This window comes from Gavia stellata, chromosome 1 (assembly GCF_030936135.1).
Source record: "Gavia stellata isolate bGavSte3 chromosome 1, bGavSte3.hap2, whole genome shotgun sequence".
NCBI classification, from domain to species: Eukaryota; Metazoa; Chordata; class Aves; order Gaviiformes; family Gaviidae; genus Gavia; species Gavia stellata.
In genome coordinates this window covers 69,251,530-69,275,377 of record NC_082594.1, presented here as the reverse complement: position 1 = coordinate 69,275,377, position 23,848 = coordinate 69,251,530, and the positions used below count along the sequence as shown (strand labels likewise).

At 38.4% G+C, this 23,848-nt stretch overlaps 1 protein-coding gene across 1 annotated transcript in view; it reads left to right on the top strand.

The window, feature by feature from the left end:
* The window catches only part of NCK2 (NCK adaptor protein 2), a 53,883-nt gene that overhangs the window by 6,305 nt on the left and 23,730 nt on the right, over window positions 1-23,848 (top strand). The window contains exon 2 of the mRNA XM_009811083.2: window positions 16,330-16,571. Within this exon, the coding sequence (XP_009809385.1) occupies window positions 16,346-16,571 (226 nt within the window). The 5' untranslated portion in view covers window positions 16,330-16,345. The remainder of the gene's footprint in view (window positions 1-16,329; window positions 16,572-23,848) is intronic.

The following is a 23,848-nucleotide window of genomic DNA, read 5'->3' as shown; positions in this document are numbered from 1 at the left end:
GGTTTAACCCCGGCTTTCTTCTGTGCTGACTCTTCACACCCTTTTGTTCCAGGGATCCCCTGCAGCTCTCATCTTACCCTTCCGTATTTTGGAGGCTGTTGTCTGTGTCAGCTGCTCTTAGTTGTTCCCCATAATAGAACCTTTGTGCAGCTTACTTTCTACCTGCTCTGTCACCCTCTTTTCTTTTTTTCTTTCCCCCCATTTCCTTTCTTTTAAATTAATTTTAAATCCAGCTTTTTGATTCAGGAGCTGTATGTGCAATCCTTCCAGCAAATCCCCTGCTGCTTGTCATTGCTACTCACACTGTTTTTTCCTCGCTAGTCTGAGTCCTTGCACTTCTTTCTAGCACTTCTTTCCCTGTGACCACTTGTTCCACCTCCTCCCGCTATCCTATAAAATTTACCTGTAACCTGATTTTTTTTTTTTAATGTGAAATACTGACATCTTAACAGATGTGGTCCTATATGCAGGTTAAGTATCTGCCTCTGACGCAAGCAAGCTGTTGCAGGTGATGTCAGAGAGATTCTTTGCCTGAAGCAGCAGGTAGTTTGGGAGGGTCCAGATTTTCCCAAGAGGCTGATTTTGAATTCTCTATCTTGTACCAAAATCAGTAGTTTTTTGTCCTTCGGTGCTTAGCACATGCCCTGATAAGCTGGGTTGTCTCATACCATTAGTTCTCAAGTTACTACATACCAGCCCAAAAAATGCTGTTGAATGAGGGTTAGACCTCTCTTCATATTTGATCTCTGAATTTGTCTTTCAAGATTAAACAGTCAGAGTATTAGTTTTCCTTTCTTAGTTCTCCCTCAAGATTACTGAATGGCATTTTCTACCATCTCTGGATTTGTGTAGGATCTGGAAATGTCTGTTCCATTATTGCTAGAGAGAGTGCTGGTTTATGATGATGAAGATGAGGGTGTTTGGTAAGCTAAAGCATTTATCTCAAAAGAAAAGGGTGTGACATCCTTGGGTTTACTTAGATGTTTTGACTAGAACTACAAACCTAGTGTGTGTGTGTGTGTGTGTGTATATATGTATGTTTATAAAACTGTTTTTGAAACTAGCTCATAAGTAAGGTTTTGACAGTTGTGCTCTTTAAAAATTGGATTTACCATCAGAGGGATAATAGTCTTGCATTCTCAACTGCTGACTTGTGCTTCAGGCACTCTGGATGCATGGCTGCTATAACTTTCTGCTTTCTGACTGCAGTAACTTACTGAAACTTCAGGAAGTCCTGACCTGTGAGCTGTAACCATGTAACTGGTAACACATCATCATGTGGCCAAAATGGAGGTATCCCATATGTGTGCTAGGCTTATGTCCAGTTGCGTGAGGAGTGGCTGCTACTGTGTATTCTTCAGGAAAAAAGGTGTAGGCAGAGAGATCAGTAGGTCGCTGTGACCTGCTCTCTGGCTGTGGTTCAGGAGAAGCAGGGGAAAACGATGGCACAAAGCAGGCTACTGCTCAGACTAAGGATTCTGGCCTGTAAGTGGTGGCTGGGCATCTCTGCATCCTGAATCAGTACCCCAACTAATTCTGTAGAATCCTTAAAAATAAGAGTAACAAAAGCTGAGGACAGCATGTGATACAATGACACAGTACTGCTTACCTTTTTGGAACTAAAGCTGGGTTTCAGGTTTGAGTTTTTGAACCTAAATGTAGTACACACTAGAGGAGCAGCAACAAGGCATTAAATAACACTTCAGTCCAAGACCTGTTTCTCAGAGCTTAATTTTCAACAAGGAGCTTAAGAACAAGAACAAATAAAATAAAAATGTTTGGTATTAGTTGAAGCATTCAGAGGTTCTGTGATGCAGGAAAGGAAAAGGGATCTCTTTTCTGTAAGTTCTCCTTGAGGTCTGGGAGAGAGGGGATGAATTTGTCTTCCCCCTTCTCCCTGTTCTTTTCCCCACCTTGAGGTAATTTGTGAATTTTTATATACTTGCTTCTACTTTTGATGAGTCAAGGGATTATAACTTGCCTCTCCTTTCATACACTGCTCCACAGCTCCCAATACTTGTGTATGAATTTTCTTTAAAAAACCTTTTTCATTGAGGCCTGACACAGGTTTGGTAACACTATTGGCTTCTCTTGGTAAGATCTGATTTAGATAATGAAGAAATTGTCTAATTCTATTGTAATACTACTTATAACAGAGTTGTGGGATGTCGCTCTTGAATTTTGGCTACGAGTAATACTAAGGTACTACAAGAAGCTGTCAAGTACTAAATATTTTGTGTGGGTCTCAACTAAACTTGTATATGAAACAATGATGGCAGTCGCTTTTATTGAAACTCAGTAGCAATATAAATTTTTAAATTTGTATCAATCTAGAAGTAATGAACTCTGTGGCTAAAGTTCCAAATTTCAGACCTGTGGTTTTGAATCTGTTTTTCCTTTATTTAATCTTGGTTTTAGTGCAGTTATTAATCCCCACAGTTTCTCTCCATGTTTGGAAATTATTTGGCTACTATTATTTCCCTGTCACATTTGTTGATGCATTTTATTGTTATCTGGTGGGAGTGAGGAAGTAAATGTGTCCGTGAGCATGTAAGGATAGAACATCTCATGAGTGTAAGAGTACATAACACTTCTGGATGAAAGGGAGTGCGATGTAGCAGCCAAAACCAAATGTTTAATTTTGAACCGATTTGTTTATTGCAGGGAGATTTTATTCAGAGAAGTGAGCTGTGGAGAAATTTCTGCCAGAGATAAAACAGTAGGAGGAGATTTAGATGAGTTTGGAAAGACTCAGTTCTGTTCAAGCACTGGAGCTGAGTGGGAATAAAGGAGGACAAGAGTCCAGCGTCACCAGGCAGTGTTGGTCTCTGTTGAATGTATGTTCTGCTCATAGAGCTGTAGACTCTTTTGATTGCTTATTCTTGGGTTTGGGTAGCTGCTTCTATGGAAAAAGTCAGATATTCCTAGTCTTTATCTGGTAAAAGTTTACTTTCAGCAGCTTATCTTTTTGACCAGCAGTTCTGGTGCAGTGGAAAATCATGTTGAGGTAATAGTAATGGAACAACTTTTTAGGTTAACTCTGTAAGCTGTATTAGAGCAGCTGACACCTAAACTGCAAGGTAGGAGTTCAGAATAAGGAGCATCTTCCTAATGTGCTTGCAGCAGCCTGGGTTCTCTGGAGCCCGCCTAGCAGAAGCGTTTCAGAAAATCCCCTTTCATCCTTTTCCTCCTTCGGTGAGCGGTGTTTCTCTCTTGGTTGTGTCCCTCCCCTTCAGCTGAGGAATTAACAATGGCTTGCTGCTGTAATCATTTGGCAGAACACTCGCAAGTACTGTTTTTTTGGAAGAGGACCTCATTTGAACTGGAGGGAGATTGATTGAAATAAATGAATGCTGCCAATGTTCCAGATAAAAAATGCAGTCTTAAAGTATTTTTAAGAGCTATAGAACAGGTCATTTTGAAACCTGTTTTATTTGGAAAAGTGTAATGGATGGAGTTTCCTCTGCACTTGTGTTTTGGGAGCGGTAAGAGAGGATTCCTGTCTTGACTCTGAAGAGCTGTTAGATGGAGGAGAACAGGTAACTTTAGGGGAAGGCTGGGATGGCCCTTTCTTGCTTGGGCTGATACTTTCCTGGTTGTGTAGCATTAGCACAGCAGCCAATCTGGCTGACAAGAGACTTGTGAAGCTGCAGCATTCACTCATATCTCATACAGGATCCAAGAGTGTCTCTTCATTGAAATTGTTCTTTCTCTTGATACATGTCCTATCAGGAAATTAAAAGGATAGCTTTCCGAGTAACTGTCTCATGGTCCAATCTTCTTCAGGAAGATGTACAGATTTATACAGGAATAAATTTAATGGTATTAGCTGTTTCTTAATCAAATCTAACACTGTATCTTTCAAGCTGCCTCTTTGGTTAGGTACATAAACACAGAATCAAGAATGATGTCTTGCATCCGGGGATTATTTTTACCTGGACGATTCAAAGACTGCTTCTAGGAAGTAGCTTTTTGCCTGAGAATCTCTCCTAGATATGAGAAATAGGTGTTCAGTAACGCCAAATTCAGGTAAAAAATCTGTGGACCTTTGCCTTGAGAGTTAAATTGAGAAGTATTTTAATTTTTTTTTTTCTTTTTTTTTCCCCTGCCACATGCATCTTTTTGTATTGGATGAAAATTCTGGTCCAGGTGGCCTGGTAAAAAAAAGCCAGAAGTCTAAGAATTTATTCAGTATTTGAAATGACAGTAAACTGGAAAGCTCATGGGAACAGAGTCTGAACAGGGCCCTTAAAGTACTTAGTGGTCTGTGAGCTAGAAAGTTAAAAGTTGTTTTAATATATGTATTTTTGACATTTTCCTACTGTCATGAGGTAGACTGAATAGGTTTTTTTTGTAAAGCAATTGATAAATTGCTTAAGACTATAAAGTGAACATTGTCTAGAAATGGACAATGTATTCTTTTTTTTTCCTTAAACAGCTTTGGTTGGGAATAAATGCGTTTTTGAACTGAACAAACATCTCTTCCTCTTTCTAGTTAAAAAGCGAATATATGATTTTCCTATTGGGGAACAGAAGGTCAGCAGTTCAATTTTATTTTCAGCATTTTATAGACAAGTTTAAAGTGAAATCCCTTGAAAAGTAGGTAGCAGTGTTTCAAGGGATTAGCAGTAAAACATAGCAATCCACAGTGATTCTGAGCTTTGTCCTTCTGTGTGAGATCAAGGTTAAACTTCTTATGTCTGAGGACTGTTCTTTGTTTATACAATACATAAATGTACTACCACTTCCAGTGAAGTATAATTCCTGCAAACCAGTGAATGTTTGAGCTAGGGGAAAAGAAGCAGCAATGGAAGCAAATAATTCAATTTTTTTTTTTTTTTTTTTTTTTTTTTTTGAATCTTGAAAGAAATTCAAGGATGACTCCTTTATAAAATTTCATGGTGTCCACCATATCCTGAGTGGCAGGCTGTTTTAATTTCAAGGCAAGGAGGAAGGTTTATTGATAATGAGGGTGAAAGTGCACGAACAGCAGTACGCTTAATTTGTTCTTCTGCAGAGCATGTTTCACCAGTCTATCATATAGATAATATTGCCTAAATGTCCTTTCAATAGAGTGTCTGGGTTTTTTTCTATGATCTTGTGTGCTTGGCTCCCTCTTACCCACTTTTGGTAAGGGACTGTGGAGAGGCTGGTAGGTGTAAAATGATTTGCAATTTTGTCTTGTCTAGATACTTAATGTACATTGTATTCTTTGTGGACTTTCCCCTATCTTCTGTCTTGGTGGATTTTTTTTTTCTCGTTTTCATGTATCTTCAAATGTATAGAGGTAAGCTTAAGTGTTGTCTGCTGGGAAGGATGGAGAGATAACAGTCCAGAGCAACACCAACAAACATTAACCTTATCCATGCCTCTCTGCGTAGTAGAAACACCCATAAACCAATGTGGAGATGTGGCCATTAATCATTGCTGATGTTCTAGAGGCAAGATGAGGTCTCTTTTCCCAAAAGTTTCCTTTAGTGCAGTTGAGCTGTTTATTACCTATGTGGCTTTTCTGAAACTGCTTTTAAAAGAATTCAGGAAAAGGTGAGACGCTCTTTTCTGACCCTCTTGCTGTATCTATCTAAACATGAGGCAGCGTTTGGGGTTCTGTTGTGTTTACTCTGCAGCCAAGAAACGTAGGCTGAAAAAGGTGCCTCCCCCCTGTTTGTCTCACACTGTTTGCAGCCAAAGGGACTGAAGATGTCCTCTCTGCACAGCCTGGGTTTTACTGTTGGTGTCTAGAATGTGGAAAACTATCGCTCTTGATGGCAATGCCTTCAAAATAAAGCAAGAATAAGCTTTGTGCCCAAATAGTGGAAAAAGTCACCGCAGATTGGGTCATCTGCAGTAGTTGCATCTGTGTAGGTGGCTGATGGAGGCAGAATGAGAGCCTGCAGCTGCTGCCGGCACCTGCCTGAGCCCTGCCTGCTGGTGGAACTTGCAGCAACAGATGCAGGAAAGGGAGGTTGAAGGCAGATGGCATGAGCATGTGGGGGTTAAAGGCTGGAGGAAGGGGTTGGTAGGAAGGGATGTTAGCTTGGCTATCTGCGGTTGGAGTTGCTTTACATTCAGATCTTGTTCCCCCCCTTTCAACAGACTAAAACCAGTGATGATGACTTAATAGTTCATGCTCCTTGTGTTTTTTGATAAGTACATAATAAAAGGGCATGAAGAGGTGTAATTTTGCATAGTCTTCAAGATATGGGGAAATACCTTCTTCCAAAAATACCAGCTGGGTTAGATGAAGCAGTAATAAAATCATCTAACTACAAAAATTCTCTCTCTCAGCATCTCTGGAAGGTTGCCAGTACTGTCTGTTAATCTTTGTCCTGCTTTCCGAATGGAATAAACCCACAAATTTCTTAAAAACACACCACACCTCCCAAACAAGCTGAAATATGCTTGGGTTTTTTAATCCCTTAAGGTTGTCCTTAGCTGATTTCTTAATACTCATCCCATTTTTATGGAAAGACTTGAGCCAGGTTTTTATTATAAGACCTTTGAACTTTGTGTTGGTGACCATACTCAGTTTCAGCTTAGCTAAAGACCTATTAGAGTGTTTTCTCTGTAATTTCTATTACTATCATTATCTATCTTTTAAGCATGTTATAAGGCTCCTAACTAGTACTGCAAAACTTTAACATATGTTGCTATAATACCAGGTTGTTCCTGTAGAATGCCAGCTTTTTGTCCGTTGAAACAGAATTTTAGATTTAAATAATCTGTCAGAAGCTAAAAATGAACACTGCCTGCCTTATAACAGGCACGCTGTTCCAAAAAGGGTATAGAAATATCCTTTTCTTTTCAAGTAAGGCATCAAAAGATTTTTCAAAACTTAGCTTCCTGAAACAGCGGAGTGCTTATCACATCAATAGGAAAGATAGTACTTAGTATTATGTGTTTTAAAGACTGTCACATTGATTAAGCATTTGTATCTTGAACTGCCCCAGCCCAGAAAATTTTGTGGCATAGCAGTATTACTAATGAAATTAAAAAAATATGAAATTGGGAAGGTTAGCTTGTATGAAGGTCACAACATGAAACAGAGTGAACATCATCTAAAATTAGGGTGGTATTGCATGAATTAATAGAAGGCCAGAACTCAGATCTGTGTTCTTCTAGTGCTGCAGCAACCTACCTTGTAACAGCCCTGACGGCCTTCTCTTTCTACCACTAGAGAGGTACCAGGCTAAAGTATTTGCTGCTTTTTCAAATAGATGTTAGCAATTTTATTATTATCTAATAATATTTTCCAGAGTCTTACTGTTGTGACAGCATTGTGTCCTTTTCTTGCAACTTCAACCTTTTTTCAGGCTGTGTGCCTCAAATTATGAAGCTGTATTAGTCTGAATGAAGGGCAGCTGTGACTGCAAGGTGACCTTGGCTTACAAGAAAGGAGGAAAGATGTGAGCTGGGGAATTGCCCTTGCTGCGTTCATTGCGCTTGGCAGCCTCTACCTTCGAGGGCATCCCTGCTGCTCCTGCCTGGTAGACACTGGTGCTGCACCTTCCTCCTGGAGTGGGTTTGGAGAGTTGGAAAGGGCCTTGTCATCACCTACAGCCATCAGAGACGGTCATCGCTAAGACTCTGGGCTGCATGCAAAACACGTGTGAGTCTCACTGAGCAGATGCACGCTTTGTGATTAAAACTATTCATTTTCCTTAAATGGTGAGTTTACATTTTAAAAGATCATTTGAAGCAGTCCCTGCTTATTTCATCTGGGCAGGCTGATTTGTGTGATAGGCTTCAGAGAAACATTGGGTGGGAAATTTTTTTACAGACATCCTTTTATATGTTATTATATAAACATACATAAAGTGAGATTTCTTTTTTGTTGAATGGTAAAGTGCTGTACTGACTCCTTAGCAGGAAGGATGTTTTTCTGGGTGTTTCTAATCTGTATTCTCCTTTATTTCTTTGTGTGTCTTTTTTTAAAAGACTTCTAAGCCACTTATAAGACAAAAAAACAAGCTTAACTTTTGTGCTGTATTGGAGCTACGCAGAAATTCGTTACCACTAAACTAGTCCTGAGGTTTCCTGTTTGCAGTTGTTCTGCAACGCAAGATACAAGGTGCCGGAGTGTAGCTGCAGTTGTTTTAGAGATTGGGATATCAGATATGTTGTGGGGCTGAGAGAAGCAGATATTGCTTAGAAGCTGTCAGAGGCATCTGGTTGAAGAAGCAAAACCCCAAACCTCACAGCATTGTGCCCTGAAACAATGGCAGGCGATACAGAGGAGAAGAGGGTTTGAGTTGTGCGGGGGCAGGATGTTGGGTAGCATCAAGATGAAGTTACTTATCTAGTACAGTTCTAAATTACTGGTTAATTAAGACTGATCCTTCACTTTTTTTGAAGATATACAGCCTGCTTGTGTTTTAGCCAAAAGTATCATCTACAAAACCTGCGCTTGTGGCACCCATAAAAGTGGGCCATGGCAGGGCAGTCCCGCCTGTGGCGCAGGGGCTGCGGCACCTCTGATGTGATTAACTGTTCCACCAGGCTGTATCGCCCTCACAGTTTTATCTGTAATTATTGTTTCGTTTTTTTTTCCTAAGTGACTCATAAGGAAACTGAGTACTTTTGCACCTAAGAACAAATGTCTTGCGACCTGCCAGAAAGGCTCATGGTGTCTGCTGAGCCTGCCTTTGAAGTCAGCCCTGTGGCTGGACCTGCCTGGCAGCTGGTTGTTAATCTGTCCAGCATGGGCGTGGTTTTGGGTGGATGGGTAGACCTAAATCAGGAGCTCAGATGAAGTGAAAAATGAAAAAAAAAAAAAAAAAAACCCCAAAAAAACCCCCAAAAAAGCTTGTTCATGCCTATCTTCCATAAAATCCTTTTAATAAGTACTAATTGCACATCCATAATCTGCTGGTATGCTATGTGGGTTTTGGGGGGGGATCCTTTGTCTCTTTCCTTTATTTTTCTTTAGTATTAGAGTTCGTCTGACTACTTGGTGGTGTTATCAAGGATGTCCAATTTATGGTTCCAAATTACTGGCACGACTGTAATTCTCCAGAACTTCTTCAATGCTCCCAATTTTCTTCAGAGTTGACATTAAAATTGTAAAAGCTTTGTAGACAATTCTTGCTGTCTTGGGGTGCATTTGAAGATTAAAAGTGTTTAATTTTTCTTATTATTTTTATAACCTAGTTAACGAGAGAAGAAAATTGTTGTCACTGTAAAATAATCCCGTAGTGTAGAAATAAGCATTAAACATTTTTTTCCTACATCACGTGCAGGAAACTTAATGTTCTGTCTAATTCTGTACTTACTCTATTGCTGATATTTAATTTATTCCAGATGCAGTTTAATACCTTTTTGTAGTTCCTAATGAGCTGGACTGCACTTATTTTAATACCTTCAGTTTGCATTTCCTGGCTTGAGCTTGTTGCTATCAGTTTTTCCTTTTCAGAGAAAGGACCTGGGAGAGGGGACACAGAAAACCTCTACAGCTTTTTACCTCACTTTTTAAACAGGATATTCTTTTAACCATATAATACTTCTTTCATAAATGCAAAATTGTGAGAGTAGGTTGGGAAATGTGATAAAACATTCTTCCTTCAACAGTGGATCCATTTATTTACATCTTTGTTCACGTTTACTCTTTACAGCTTCCACTCATCCTTGCTTTCAGCTTTGGAAAACTGACCATCATGAAGTACTCACAGTGGCTTCTATTGATTGTGACTGTGTCTTCAGTTTGCGCATCAAAGTAAATTGGATAATAATCACTTGCACTTACCCAGCTATCGCTTTTAGTTCAGTAGTCAATGCATCCTAATGAGACCTAATAGTGAAATACGCCAAATTAATTGTCAAGCTTGTGTTAAAACAGTCAGCAATTTTAGGCAGCCCAGGTATGTGGGGGTTTTTCTGCTCAGATATCGGTTTGACACCTTGGAACTGCATAGCTGTGTGATGAATGTTTGGTCACTACAGCTATTTAGTTAACTTTCTTTAAAAGAGGGGAGGAGTATTCTTACCATAACTTTTGGTACAGTGACCTCTTTCCAACAAAATGTGTCTCATGAGGTGGATTGACACACATTATATGCAGTATTAAAGTGTTAAACTGCAGAAGCAGTTAGGCAAGGTGGCCTTTATGTGATCCAGCTCCATTTGCCTGAGCACCAGCAAATAGCCCATGTAACCACGCACGGAAAGCACTTTACTGGTTTTAACAAAGGGCTACGATTTGCCATAATTTGAGTCAGCTTGTTTACTCTTTTTATACCTCTGCATTTTGAGATTTTCTTGTAGCAATCATTAGAAATATATTTTACTTGGTTTGGGTTAATTTTGGCATTTGCATGAAGGAGATAATATTTCCCTGTTTTTTCAAACATACATACTTTAAGTGTCAAAAATGCTGTGTTCTACTGGAAATAGCGAAAAGTATGTCCAAAAGGTGTATTCTTTTTTACAAGTTTTCACTTGAATTCACATTTCTGTTCTTGTTAATGCCATCTGAGTTCTGTCATTGAGGTTGGTGCTTTATTGATCTCCAAGAACTGAGTCAAACAACCTCAAATGTAGAGATGCACTTTTTGGAAACTTTTCTATATGTCAAAACTATTCATCCAGACTTATTTAAAAAAACCTAACCACACACCCACACATGTGATAAAGAAAACAACTGTAAGTGAAACCAAAGCTTCAAACCTCCTGAAACAGTAGGCAGGCTAACCAGAGATTGCATCTTTGTAAATAAGAAAGCTTCAGACCTCACAGTGTGCTTCAGATGAAGTGATCTAATACAACGTATTAATTACAGAATACAATAAACACATCCACTTACTGTGAAAGAGGCCTTTATGGAAAGAGACTTTTTTTATTTTTCACGATGTGTGTTACCTTGGAGGACCAAATATTGCCTATTTACTGTAGCTTATGAAAGATTAACCAAGTGGACACCAGATAGCTGGCCTGTCAGCGACATGTACTGCAGGGTTCAAAACCCATTTTGACTTTCCAAACTTTGGGGGCAGGAGAGGGAGAGATTCAGTTGTTCAGTCTCCAAATCTTAGAGGAAACTGTGATATGTCATTAGTTATCGTCTCATTCTCCCAAGACAATTAACTAAATATTGTATAGTAATTATGTCTTATGTAATATTGTATAGCAGTTATGTGTCTTATGCACATCAGTGTCATGTAAAAGGCTCTGTATCATTTAGTACCTTTCTGTGTGTCTTAGGAGGACATCCAATTCCAGAACAGTCTGTTATATCAATTGTCACTTCCTATTAATAGAATTTTTGCTTGTTCCCTTGGTGAGGGATTAAATTTCAAGCATTACTGTCAGTCACTTTTCAGCTGTGTTCCTTTTTGCAAAGTAAATTGTGAACGTGGACAGCAACTGCTTCTTTTCTCACTGCATCTTTAAAGCTCAACCATACCTCCTGTTTGCACTATCTTAACTAACCGTATGCCTGATGTAACCCTGAGCCTTCCTCCTGAAGTCAAGAAAAGATGCTGCTTTTCTGCCCATTGGGCCAAGGTATTAAACTAGTGGGAGCTTTAACTTGGGTCAGTCTACAGGAGAAGATTCCAGTTCAGATGACATGCTGGAATGGATCCTTCTTTGTTTATTGTTGTGGGAGGAACACATTAGCCCTATATGGGGCGAAAAAAAATTCCTGGCCTGGTGATAGAAAATGAGATCTGTCTAACAATTTAATAAAATTTGATATTTAAAATACTATCAACTGAGCAAAAATTTTGTATGAAAAATCACTAGTAGTTTTATAAGTTTGTCAAAGCAAATTCTCTTAAATTCCTCTACACTTAAGTTTCCTAAATAGTGTCAAATTTTGCTTGCATGGTTCAGTTTTGAGCATTGGTTCAAAATAGCATAGGTGATTGTCTTGTTTTGGGGTTTTTTTTTCTGCCATTAGTAAATTCTTGAATCATTGATAGTTTATTGGACATAACCTTTTCCCTTCTGGACTTTCTTCTGATAAAGTCGATACAGGAGCTACAGTACTAGATACTCCACTGATGTCTGCCTTTGTTCTGCCTTAGGGTTAGCTAATGTTCCTCACCTGCCTGAGCAGGCTTTCAGTACAGCCTTCTTACAACTGATTTGGCCTTGGCTGGGTTTTTCTTCACTACTTTCCTAGCCTGGCAGATATTTCAGTTTTTCCCTCTCTCCCAAGGGTGTTTTTGTGTAGGAATATTTTCAGGTGTGCTTCTGCAGTAGGGCAGCTGCCACTGAAGACTGGACTCCTCTCCTAACAAAACCTAAAATGGAGGGAAGAAACAAAGTGGCTGAAAATACCTGAGCTCAATCTAAATTAATTAGTTGTAACATTTCAGCAAATACAATATTGGTAAAATAAATTAGTTTATTGCTACTGCTAGCAGTGAAGGAAATGCTGGCTTAAAAGGGGTTGGAAGCGTACATCGATCACATAGTTATTATAAGAATTACCTTTTGAAGGTCTGTGTTGTGGAGTTTTGTCTGTTCACTTGTTTAGTGTGGTGTCTTTGGTTTTGGGTTTTTTTTGTTTGTTTGTGTTTTAAAAACTGCAGTTGGAAGTTGGATTGCCATAAAAGTAATGCAAATGACTGCTTCATAGAGTAAGCTAAAACCCAAGGCAATACATACACTTTTTAAAATGAAACAATCTTGTACTAAGAAATGGCTGTGTTGCATTTCATAGATTTACAGTTCCTTGCATAGGTATTTCAAAGCTTTTCACTGGTGCTTTTTGAACTGGGGGGGTGTTATCCTACCAGGTATGAGAAGACTCTGTATTTCAGTACTAGGACTTTTGAGCTTTTTGAGGAGGAACATTCCAGAAGGTTGTACACTTTCAGCAGCAATGGATTTTCATTTTCTTGATGTGAAGGAGTCTCATCTTAACTTAGAATCTAGGGGGACTCTGGTATTTTTTGTTGTGCAGTCTATAAGCAGTATACTAAAGAAATTTCACATTTTGAGTGCATGTCAAGTTTTTATGGGGCACTCAGATGCTTTGGAAGGTTGTATTATTGTTTTTTCCTTACATTCTTCCCCAAATCTAGTTACGTCATTTGCTTCTAATCTTTTGTTTGGCACACAGCTGTGTTGCAGAAGCATTTCAAAACTATTAATTCTACACCCCCCCTGTTCTGAGGAACAAATATGTCCTTATTCACATACAAGGAAATCTTAGCTCTGCAAATGTCACAGGAAGAACCTTATTGTCCTTGATGGAGCCAGTCTAATGATGTAACCAGAAGAAAGTAATTTTAAGAACTTTAATACTAGTCCCCACATTTTAAAAAAACAAAAGAACAACCAAAAAAACCCCACCAAACAAAAAAAAAGAAACCCAGAAAACCGAAACCAAACACCCCCCCCCCAAAAAAAAACCACACCCAAAAAACCCCCACCAAACCTAAAAAAAAAGCACAACCAAACTCCTCCACACACATGCATACAGCTTTAAATGGACAAATGTTTAGCTGCAATTATATGATGCATTTTGACTCCTAGTAAATCCTGTCCCCACTTGGGTAGGAATGCTTGTGCCATTAAACATTCAGCAAAACCTGAAGTACTTCACTGACTTGGGTTCTGCATGAGCGTGCCACTTGAGAAACTTGGCTTCCCTACACTTTTGCCAGAATTGCATCATGCAAGGGGTCTGCCTGTGAAATGACTTAATTTCTCAGGCAGAGTGGCAGTTTTATATGTCGACAATAACTGGAATTGTGGAAATCGGGTAGCTTGGGGCTCCCTGTCCTGGGTGAATTTCGGAGGACTGTATAGTTGATGTCGTCAGCCCTGACGTGTAGTCTCTTCCTGTGCTTCTGTCCTTGCCCAACACTTCAGGGAAACACTTAATGACTCTTACAACAGGGGCCAATTAATTTTTTATTTTTTTTTCTTCAGAGGGATAGGAAGAGTTTAATAGTTTTCCAAAAGTCACTAGTCAAATATTATGCCTAATGTGTTTCTTTTATTATTAATACACTGTAATATTGATAGATAATTTTAACTTGCCTGTGTTGTGAAAATAACTTTTTTTAGAAGTGGAGCCTGTGTGGTGGCAATATCGGCCAACTGCATTGATGGTGTCCTATTTCTTCAGGTTCTCCATGTCCCCAGGAATAGTAAGAATTGACCATTTCACAATTGCTGAGATAAAATAAACTGATGTAAATTGGAGAGAGAGATTATATTGACAATGCTGGCCTCCAGAACATGCTTGATTGCGGTCCCCCTGTGGCTACATCAGCTTATCGACCTGTAGGCTATCTGTCCATTTGATGTGAGTCAGAAACCAGGGCAGTTTATTGGAGATTGTGGTCCAAAGCTCAGGCTTTCCTATGCCATTGTCAGATGGGATTATTATTTTAGGAAAAAAAAAATTGTTGAAGGGTATAGTGGCTTATTTCGTGTAGAATCATCAATTTTACCTGCGTAAGTCACAGACTGTTTGAACTGTAAGGGTTGTGTTTCTTCTCAATTGTTCAAAACTTCGTAACTTCTTTTTGAATTCATCCTGGGGCTTTCCGCTATGCAAACTCACATATGAATAATGTTTTAATTGTTGTATGTGCCTTTGTGTTTTCTAATTGAAAAATGAGAACTTAAGCCTGTTGATTTCAGCTTCAGATTTTCAAAACTGTCATCCTACCTCGGCCACGAGGGGTGATTGCTGGTGCTTTCCAGAGCTTTGCTGTCAAATAGTTTAGCAACCATAGCTCAACCCTATATGACGCTCTTCTGGAAACAAAAATGATGATAAGAGGAGGTTATTAAATTATAATAGGGTCTACTATTGTGCCTTATGGGTTAACTTTAAATAAGGAAAACACTTTCTTTGAATGAGTAGACTTGCTGAGTTGTCTAGCATGTAGTTTTCTCCCTTTAGCTACAGTACAAGCTGTGAAAGTGTGTGTGCATGTCTTTACAGACTGCAGAAGGAACGCTTTCTGAATATAGGTGATAAAACTTACACGCTGAACAGAATTTCTGAATGAGGTTTGGGTTTTGGTTTTTTTAATTACCTTTCTGTCAATTAAACTACTAGGTATCAGAGTTCATAGGGTTCTGGACTGCTGAAAACTAGGCAACAAAGTCAAATCATGTTAAAAAGATCCTTGGGCGTTAATAGTTTGAAGTACTCTGGGACCCATTTCTACTAATCTGTAATGTAAAGGAAATCTACAGCTTTTACTTTTTAAAAAAAAATAATCTGCTACATTGATTTTCAAATATATTCTCACCTCCCACTCTCTCCCATTCTCTTCCACTTCCCCCTTCCCCTAAAATCCCCAGCAGTGATTAGAAAATTGCAAGTAACTTTTCAGAAATTTCTACAAAGAATTTAGAGGATAAAATCAACATGTTCTCGTTGGTATTATAATACGTTTGAATGTCACTGGTACTGGCATGGGACTTTTCTCTTCCTTGCACACTATTGTGCTCCCTCACATTGTCCCTGGTAATTACTAGGGTGCATAGGAAAACGTGGAGGCATGCAGCTGTATTTATGCAGCTGACAAATAGCTTTGGAAAAGATCGTTCTTGTTACAGGTAAGTAAAAAAAGACAACTCATTCAGTCTTAACAGAACTCTGGATAAGTTTCAGGTAGAGAGGAAATGAAATGCAATCGAGGGAAGTGCAGTGGGTGCTCTTCTCCACCCTGCTGACTCGTGCCTGGTGCAGGACTGTGGTGAGCTGGAATCTTCACGGGAGCAAAGGGGGAGCGAAACGCAGTCTTGTGCTGCCTGCACAAAACATTGTGAACAAATCCTTATTAAAGACAGTACCCTCTTCTTGATGGCAGATTTCCCTGCTTCTTGAAGTATTTTTAACTTCCTACTAAAAAAAAAAGATGGATAACTTTGTTTAAACACAGAAAACTTATAAATAATATGTTAGTATGAGGATGAGGAACTAGGGCAGAAGGAAAATACATTTTTTGAATGCTGCTATATTTTTTTTTTTCCTCGGATCAGAACTTTGAATGCCAGGTGTCGGATAGTTTTATAATGCTATATGCAAAAACTAAATGGATTTTATAAATTAGCATTTGTTAATGTATATCTAAATAATATTTTATATACATTCAGAGGAAGTGAAAGTAATATATTATGACTAGAAATTTACTATCAAGGTGTTGCCATATTTTAGTGGCAGAAAAAGCAAGAAAAGTCAATATGACTTCCCTTATTTTTTAAGAATTCTAAATCTATGAGGTTTTTCTCTGTATGGCTTTCTCATTTTTCCCTACCCTTTTCTTGCCTATTCCAGAAGAACTCCAAGAAAAAAAGGAGTAAGTATTACGTGATATAATTTACTGATGAGCATGTTTTAATTTTTTGTTGCAGAAGGACTCCATGAAAGATGACAGAAGAAGTTATTGTTATTGCAAAGTGGGATTACACTGCACAGCAGGACCAAGAACTTGACATCAAGAAAAATGAGCGTCTTTGGCTATTAGATGATTCCAAGACATGGTGGAGGGTAAGAAATGCGGCCAACAAAACGGGATATGTGCCATCAAATTATGTGGAGCGAAAAAACAGCTTGAAGAAAGGTTCTCTGGTTAAAAATCTAAAAGACACATTGGGTAAGTCCTTTTGTATTTTGGAAGAAGTTTAGTAGACTTGATGAGATTCAGATTGGGAATGTAATGTGCATATAAATATTTTTACCATGCTTGTTTGGATTTTCTTAATCCTTAGTTTGAGGTGACATGGTGGATGATGGAGGGAGGGAGAGAGTCGGGGTGGGGGGAGAATCATGGAAAAATCTAACACGTTTTCTTGCATCACATCCAGGAGAATGTGATGTTATTTTTGTTCCAGTTTGTCAGAGGTGGTGTATTTTCAATGGCTGAAGAACTGTGTTTTCATTGAGATATCAACTGCTGAATCCTATCCTCTCATGCCAAGTCCTGTCACTCACAAATAGAAGGATGTAAACTGGATTGTTCAGCATAGCTATCATAGCAAAGCTAAATCACTTTATAAATGGGATTATATGATGTGGCTATGTGCAGTGTCAGGGGTTAAGCTTCTGTGGTCCTAGATGTTCCTTCTGCTTCCAAGTCCTTAATATGTACTCTGTTTTACACTTGCACGTAAATTCTTCACAACAGTGTATCATACATATAAAATAATATACCTTTGAAAAATTTTGTGTGTATTTTGAAGAAATGTATTTGGAAATCAGGTGAAATTATTTTTTTCTTTATTTTTGCAATGATTTTTAATGTCTGATTTAAATTACTAAAAAATAAAGGGCTTTGCATATGGCTAGAAAAGGTTGAACACAATGGTAAGTAATCATTTTACATATAGAGGCCAAAAAAAAAATCTACTAGTGGTATTTTGGGATGTAATGAATAAAACAGAAACAGATAGGCACCTGGACATGTTTTGAGGTTATTTTTTGCTTGTGATTTGGTTTTTGCCTGTGTTTTGCAAAGTTTTACATACAGAAAACTTATTCCGTTGCACTTTGTTGTAGAAAATACTGACTCTTCAACAGAAAAATTAGAATTTGGGATTGGACTAGTTAGAAAGCAAAAAGGTTCACTTAAAAATAACATGACAATAGCTTATGTAGGTTTATAGCAGGTGTCATGTGCTAGTGTTGGGTCTAACAGGTTAGTTTTCTTGGTCACTTCTTCATTACCGTGTCCTCCATTGCTGAGCTGCCATAAAGTACATGGAAATTGAGGACTACAGGATGGGTGGCAGGTAAACAAGGTTATCACAAGATTTACCATGGTAGTATTTAAAACCATAGGCCTTTCTACAGATACTCTCGGAATATACTCATTACAGTGCCAGCAAATGTGATTATGCCTTCTCAAAGATTTGTATAAAGAATAAGCTCCAACATAAATTTAACTAGTTAAAATCAAAATCCCAGTTGTGACTTTAAGCTCCTTTTATATGGATTTATGTTGTTTAAAATACATATATTTTGTCTAAAAGCTACCTTATGAAAGGATTGCGTTTCTGTTTTGATAATTTATCAAGTGTTGGTGTAAAATGTGGACAGTGTTTACTAGCTGTAAATAAACACATTTTTATTTATATCCAACAGAAACGTGTTTAAGTGAAGGCACAGAGACGTGCCCTAGCATTGTGCATGTTTACCTCCTTGATCTTAATAAAGCTGCATGCTGCAGGGTGCTTCGCTTCACTATGATGGCGACTGATGAAACAGCCTGAGAACAAAGCTTGGTGGTTTCATGGCTGAGCCTTCGCTAGCATCGCATCTTCCAAACCTCAGCCCTTTGCACGCACATACACGGGTTTTTAAGTTCTGAAGGGCCGTTATTACAATCTACTTATTCCCCTGTACCTTTTCTAATAGTTTTCTCTGTGCGTTGGTTGTTCAGCTGGGGTGGAAAATACCATGTGGCGGAGCCTAGCTTTTTCTTTTGCAGTGGCCACATGTACCTGCTAAGCATACAGAGTGCAAAGCACCTCTCATGCTCTTTTACGCTCGTACATCCTGTGACAGTAGAAAATGCCTAAGCCATACCTAACCCTCAAATTGGCTCAGGATATTCTTAACACCCCCCCAAAAAAGCTGGTGCTTAAGCGTGTTCTTTTTTTATAGTTTAAGGGCTGTGAACTGCTTAGCATAGTGAAACTTATGTCTGTGCTGTGCACCATGTATCTGTACAGTTTTCTTTTTACCTTTCCTGAATTGGAATCCTCAACTAAACTTGTAGTCTTTAAGCCTTGCTTGTTGTGCTGTATAGTAATTTCCCATTCAGAACAAGGAGAGCATGTGTCCTTTCTTAGAGGATCCTTTGTTCTGAGCGACCATCAAGAACGCACTTTTTTTTTTTAAACAAAGGCTTGCAAATTGTAAGGCTGGTGCTTGATCTAGTGAAACAGCTTTTGAAAGTTTTGCTGTGCCCAGTGAAACAAGTTCTTAAGTTCTCTTTATAGAAATATGTCTAATGTCTCATCAAACATGCCTCTGCTAAGATCACAAGATAATTCACATTAAAATACCCACTAACCCAGCACACATGGGAATAGTGGTCATGAGTATTAATCCTTAAACCAAATCTGTTTCCAACTTTGATCTTGAAGCAATTACCAAAATATCAGGTACTGATTTAAAAAAAAAAAAAAAGTCATTTAATGATCAGTCAATAATTAATCATGTCTCGTGAAATCTCAGGAGAGAAACAGCAGGCTCTTAGCCACTTGCAGTGACAAGGCTAGCGGGCTTTAAAGAGAGGGACCCTCTGACGTACCTGGACCCACCTTTCATAACTTCATAACTTGCAGCGCTCCAGCAAACAGTTGCTTACATGGAGATGCGCTTTTCTATACCTCTTCCTTAATCAGTTACGTTTCCTGTGTTCAAACATATTTAATCTTAAAGCATTGTTATCGCACAAATGATGTAGTGTATTGTCTATGTGATTGCCCATAGCTATCTGCCACTCTTGCGCTTATCCACAGTAATTACTGGTGGTTGATTTATACTTACTTCCAGATATTCAATAAATATGAAAAGTGCGAGCCATAGTTCAAATTGTGGCAGACCCCATAACAGCTATGCTATTACTATTCAATTAGTAGTCCTCATAGCTGGCTGTTGAAGATGCATCACCTGCATAGTTTTTAATTCATGTAGTCTGCGTTCCAATGAAAGTTTATGGCACCGCCTAATACATTGGTGTCTCGTACATAAAAAGCCAAATACACCACAGAAGTTAACTACCTCTACAAGTTGCCTTTATCAGGAAAACTTCTAATCTCATCAGAGAATGAAGTCATGGCTGTTTGATGCTGAAAACAAATTTTCCCAGAACTCTGTGGTCTGTCATTAATTGAATCTAAGCCCTTGAATACTTTATTAATAGAATCCCATCAGCTTTAGCGTTGTTTGGCTTGAGGTTGGTGGAAGGTTAATGATCATGTGGGTACCTAGAACACACAGCTTGATGGTTTAAAACATCAGACCATTTTCAGCAATGTCTTAAGGCTTCTGGAATTTCCATTGTACTTCAGCATTTTTGGAAAAGAACATCAGCAAATAAAACGTGTTCAGAGCCAGCTCTTCTAAATGTGTCGGGTGCATATTAAAATGCCAATTAACACTTGTTTAGCATATGTTCATTAAATCCGTTACTTGTGGACTGAAAAACAGCTCATCTCAAATGACTTCGAGTAATTTCTGAAGAGGTACTTTTGGGTCATCCTACATCTTTTACAAAACAATAGCCTTTTCTGCACCATTCACTTTGTCTTTCCCCTTCTAAGTGTTTACTCTGTTATATGGTATCTTCTTTTAGTCCTGTCATCAGGGAATTTTTCCAAAACTTTTAGCTTTCCTTAAGTAACTTGGAGACATTTTGAGACATGTCATTTTTCTATTGATGGCTGTCTGTTTTTATAATTTTTTGGTTTGACACACATTATTTCTGTGTTCTTAAATCTCTTTCTTGAGTGAACTCTAATGGATACATAGCTACAAGAGCCTGGTTTTAATTATGGAAATGTAGCATATAGGCCACCTATTAAGTATTTTAAATGATTCATCTTCTCATTCCCTTTTTTGTCTTAACTGAGTGATACTGTGAGTAAAAAGTTAATGGTAATTTAGCCATTTCAAATTACTGTCTTCTGTTTGCTCATATTGAATGAAATCTGGTAATTATTACTATTCTTAAGGCAAAAGGCAGCTTCCAGGTCTGTGATTAAAATTTCATCTTCATTCATTTTAATGAAGCTTAAAATAGTTTCCTTGTACAGTATTTCTTTTGTGGGGAAGGAATTTTTTATCCGTTTCGACTAAATCTTACTAAGCAAGAGACCTCCAGCGTGCATCTTCCAAACTGTAATTTTCTGTAATACAGTTCTTCCCATGGGCTAAGGGTGGGAAGGAATTCCCACACTCATTTGGATGGAACGGGTGTTTGTGAGCACCACCCCCAGAGCTGCCTCTGAGCACGGCTCCATGGGTTTCCCCTTCTGCAGCAAAGATGATCTCTACGCTTGCTGGCTCATCTCTGTCATGCCAAACAGAAACCTTATCTGAAGGAAGCAAAAATAATTAAGACGATGGTTGTTTGTGTAAGCAAAAAAAAAAAAAAAAAAACCCCAAAACAAAAACCTTCTGCATTTTTTCCATCCCTTTGCAGATTGTTTTCCTGGCAACAGCACAGCTCCCCAGGCAGCAGCATGTCACGGGTGACTGATGCGTGTGATCCAGCAGCAGGATGCCATTTTCATGGGAATCCATGGTTTTTTGAACATTACTGCTTTTGCTTCACAACCAGCACTGCATAACAGGGATTTCTTAAAGGTGTCTGGTCTTGCTCCCTTTAGTGAACAACCACATAAGAAACCTTGAAGACATTTCCAGTCGGTTCTTGGTGTGGGTTTTGAACAGATGCCTGGCAAAAGAAAGGTTTATTAAAAGGTATTGAAAGAGAGGTTGGACACCAAGAATACAGGTGATGTGTTTGCAAAATGCATAGGAACAATAGAAACACTAGAGATGAGTCTTGGCAATGATGGCAAATAACAGTAATCTTGATAACGTTTCACAGAGTTGCATGAGAGACTCTTCAAATTACTTCTTTATTAAGATTTTGTAAGTCAGCAAAACATTTCAGTAACTTTTTAGTTTCGATTCACTCAGTGTGACGGATTTTCACATGGAAAGTAAGAATTACCAAGTGAGATGTAAAGTACTGAAACCAGTCCTTACTTGCATCACTGTTCCTAGCACGTTATTTCAGAAGTGTTTGAGCGTCCATGAGTATTTCCTGTGTTCATCAGCCTCCGCAGTGTCTGCCTGGGTCGATCTGTAGATCTGTGCAGCAGTTCCTGAGTGCTATATATACTGTCGCTTCCAGGAATCAACAGTTTTACATCTGTCCCCTTCTCCCCTGATTATTTCTTTCTATGAAAAGGGTTTTTTCACATTTATAACTTCACATGTTCCCATTTGAGAGCTACTTAATACCACCTTCACCATGCCTTTGTGGAAATTGCCGGGGAAGTTAGCTCTTTTTTCTTTAGACAGTCACTGCTTAGTAACAAGCAGAAATGTGGAATAGGTCATTTTTTAATATGATGTTTTCTTTAACATTGGAAAACACTGTTGGTTAAGAGGTTTGGCATACTTCCTTTTTAGATACAAATATTTCAACTCAAATTTAAACTATTACCATCATAGTTCTGCATAATGTGGTCATGAAACCTCATTCTCCAAATAAGTCATCAACCTTTGACTTCTGTTCTGTGGGTTAGTGGTCTTTATTTTTCGTTTTGGTTTTGAGGATTTTTTCTTTTTTAAAACACCTTAGTGGCCCAAGTTCGGTAGTTCTGACATGGTATGTCTATAGATTTGATTATAGAAGGTGGTATTTTGGCATTCATCAAATCACTTCTAAATCTTGCCTTGAGTACTGAAATTTGATTACTGAAGTCTTTCACTGCTAAAAGTTGCTTATGTGACTCTAATTGTGTGGTTTTTAACTGAACTTTTCCTGGTTCTTCAGCACTAGTTTTTAAAAGTGTAATCATGAGAAGCATACACAGTATTTCTGGCACAGTGATAGCTATAAATTGAGTCTTCTGTACTCTGCTTGATGAATTTGTGTTTATCAGCGAACCTCCTTAGCGATATTAGCTGCAAGATCACAGAAAACACATTACATTGGTAATATGACCAAGTACTAGTTTGAAAATATTTCTATTAGTTCTTAATCAATTGTTTTCAATTTTAGTATTTTCTGGACACCATGTGGGTGTAAAATTTATTACAGAATGAAAGAGTGGTGGCTATAAGAGTAAATATGGTGTAATTGTATAAGTACACTGTTGTATAGCATAGCCTCTTAAGTCCTGTAGAGCTCATGTTAATAAAAACAGAGCTGCCTTGTAAGACAAAAAGAAGTTATTTTAATCTCTTCAGAAATTTGAGTTCCCGATGTTGTTGGACTTCCTTTTCACAGACCTCTATGAAATGCTAGTCTTTCCACTCAAGAGCAGGCATTTAATAAATTTGATTAAAAAAAAAAACCAACCAACCTTCAGAACTTCCTACAGTATGTAGCTAATTGTCAAATTATTTATCATAGATAAAGATTTCTAAGAAGGAATTATATGAAGTCTTTCGTTTAGCCAAACATCTTTGTTGAAATTAGCAGTAAAATCCCCTTATAGGAATGCAACGCAAATAAAAGTATTTTTCCTCTGTCACTTTATGTTGCTTTGAAGCTTTCTAGCTTGTCGGAAAATATGGGCATGACACTAGTAGCGTGTCTGTTGTGTCTCTTGGAGACTGGATGAGGTAAGTTGTCTGTATTGGCACTTTTAAGCAGTCGATATAGAGGTATTTAAGCTCATCTTTAGAGAGAGGAAGTAGTTGAAGTTTTTATATACAGCACAAAGTTTTGCGCAGTTTCCTAGAATCCATGTGTTAAAATAGCTTATTCCATGGTAGAATTTCTTCAGCAAAAGCACTTTTTCTGCTGCACTTCATCCTGCTTTTTAGTTGCATTGCTCAAAGTAAGCATGTTTGTTTGTGGGGCAGGGTGGCAACAGTGGTGACTCTTCACCAGCGATGAAATTGAGGAACATGGTTTTATGGTAGTGAGAGAAGCTGATGGGAACTCTGTTTAGGTGTGGTGTCTTTGGTGGTTTGAGGGGAAAAAAAAAAAAAGCTGGAACAATTGCATTTCTTCCATCTTCGTAGATCAGTCTGGTTGCATGGATTACTGTCATTAGATGCTGACAAAGGAGAAATGGGAGATGCTTGCAATGATTTCAAAACATAGGGAACAGATTTCTTCCATTCCCATCTAGACCATGTGGAGTTGGGAGCTGGCAGCGCTAATACCACTGGAGT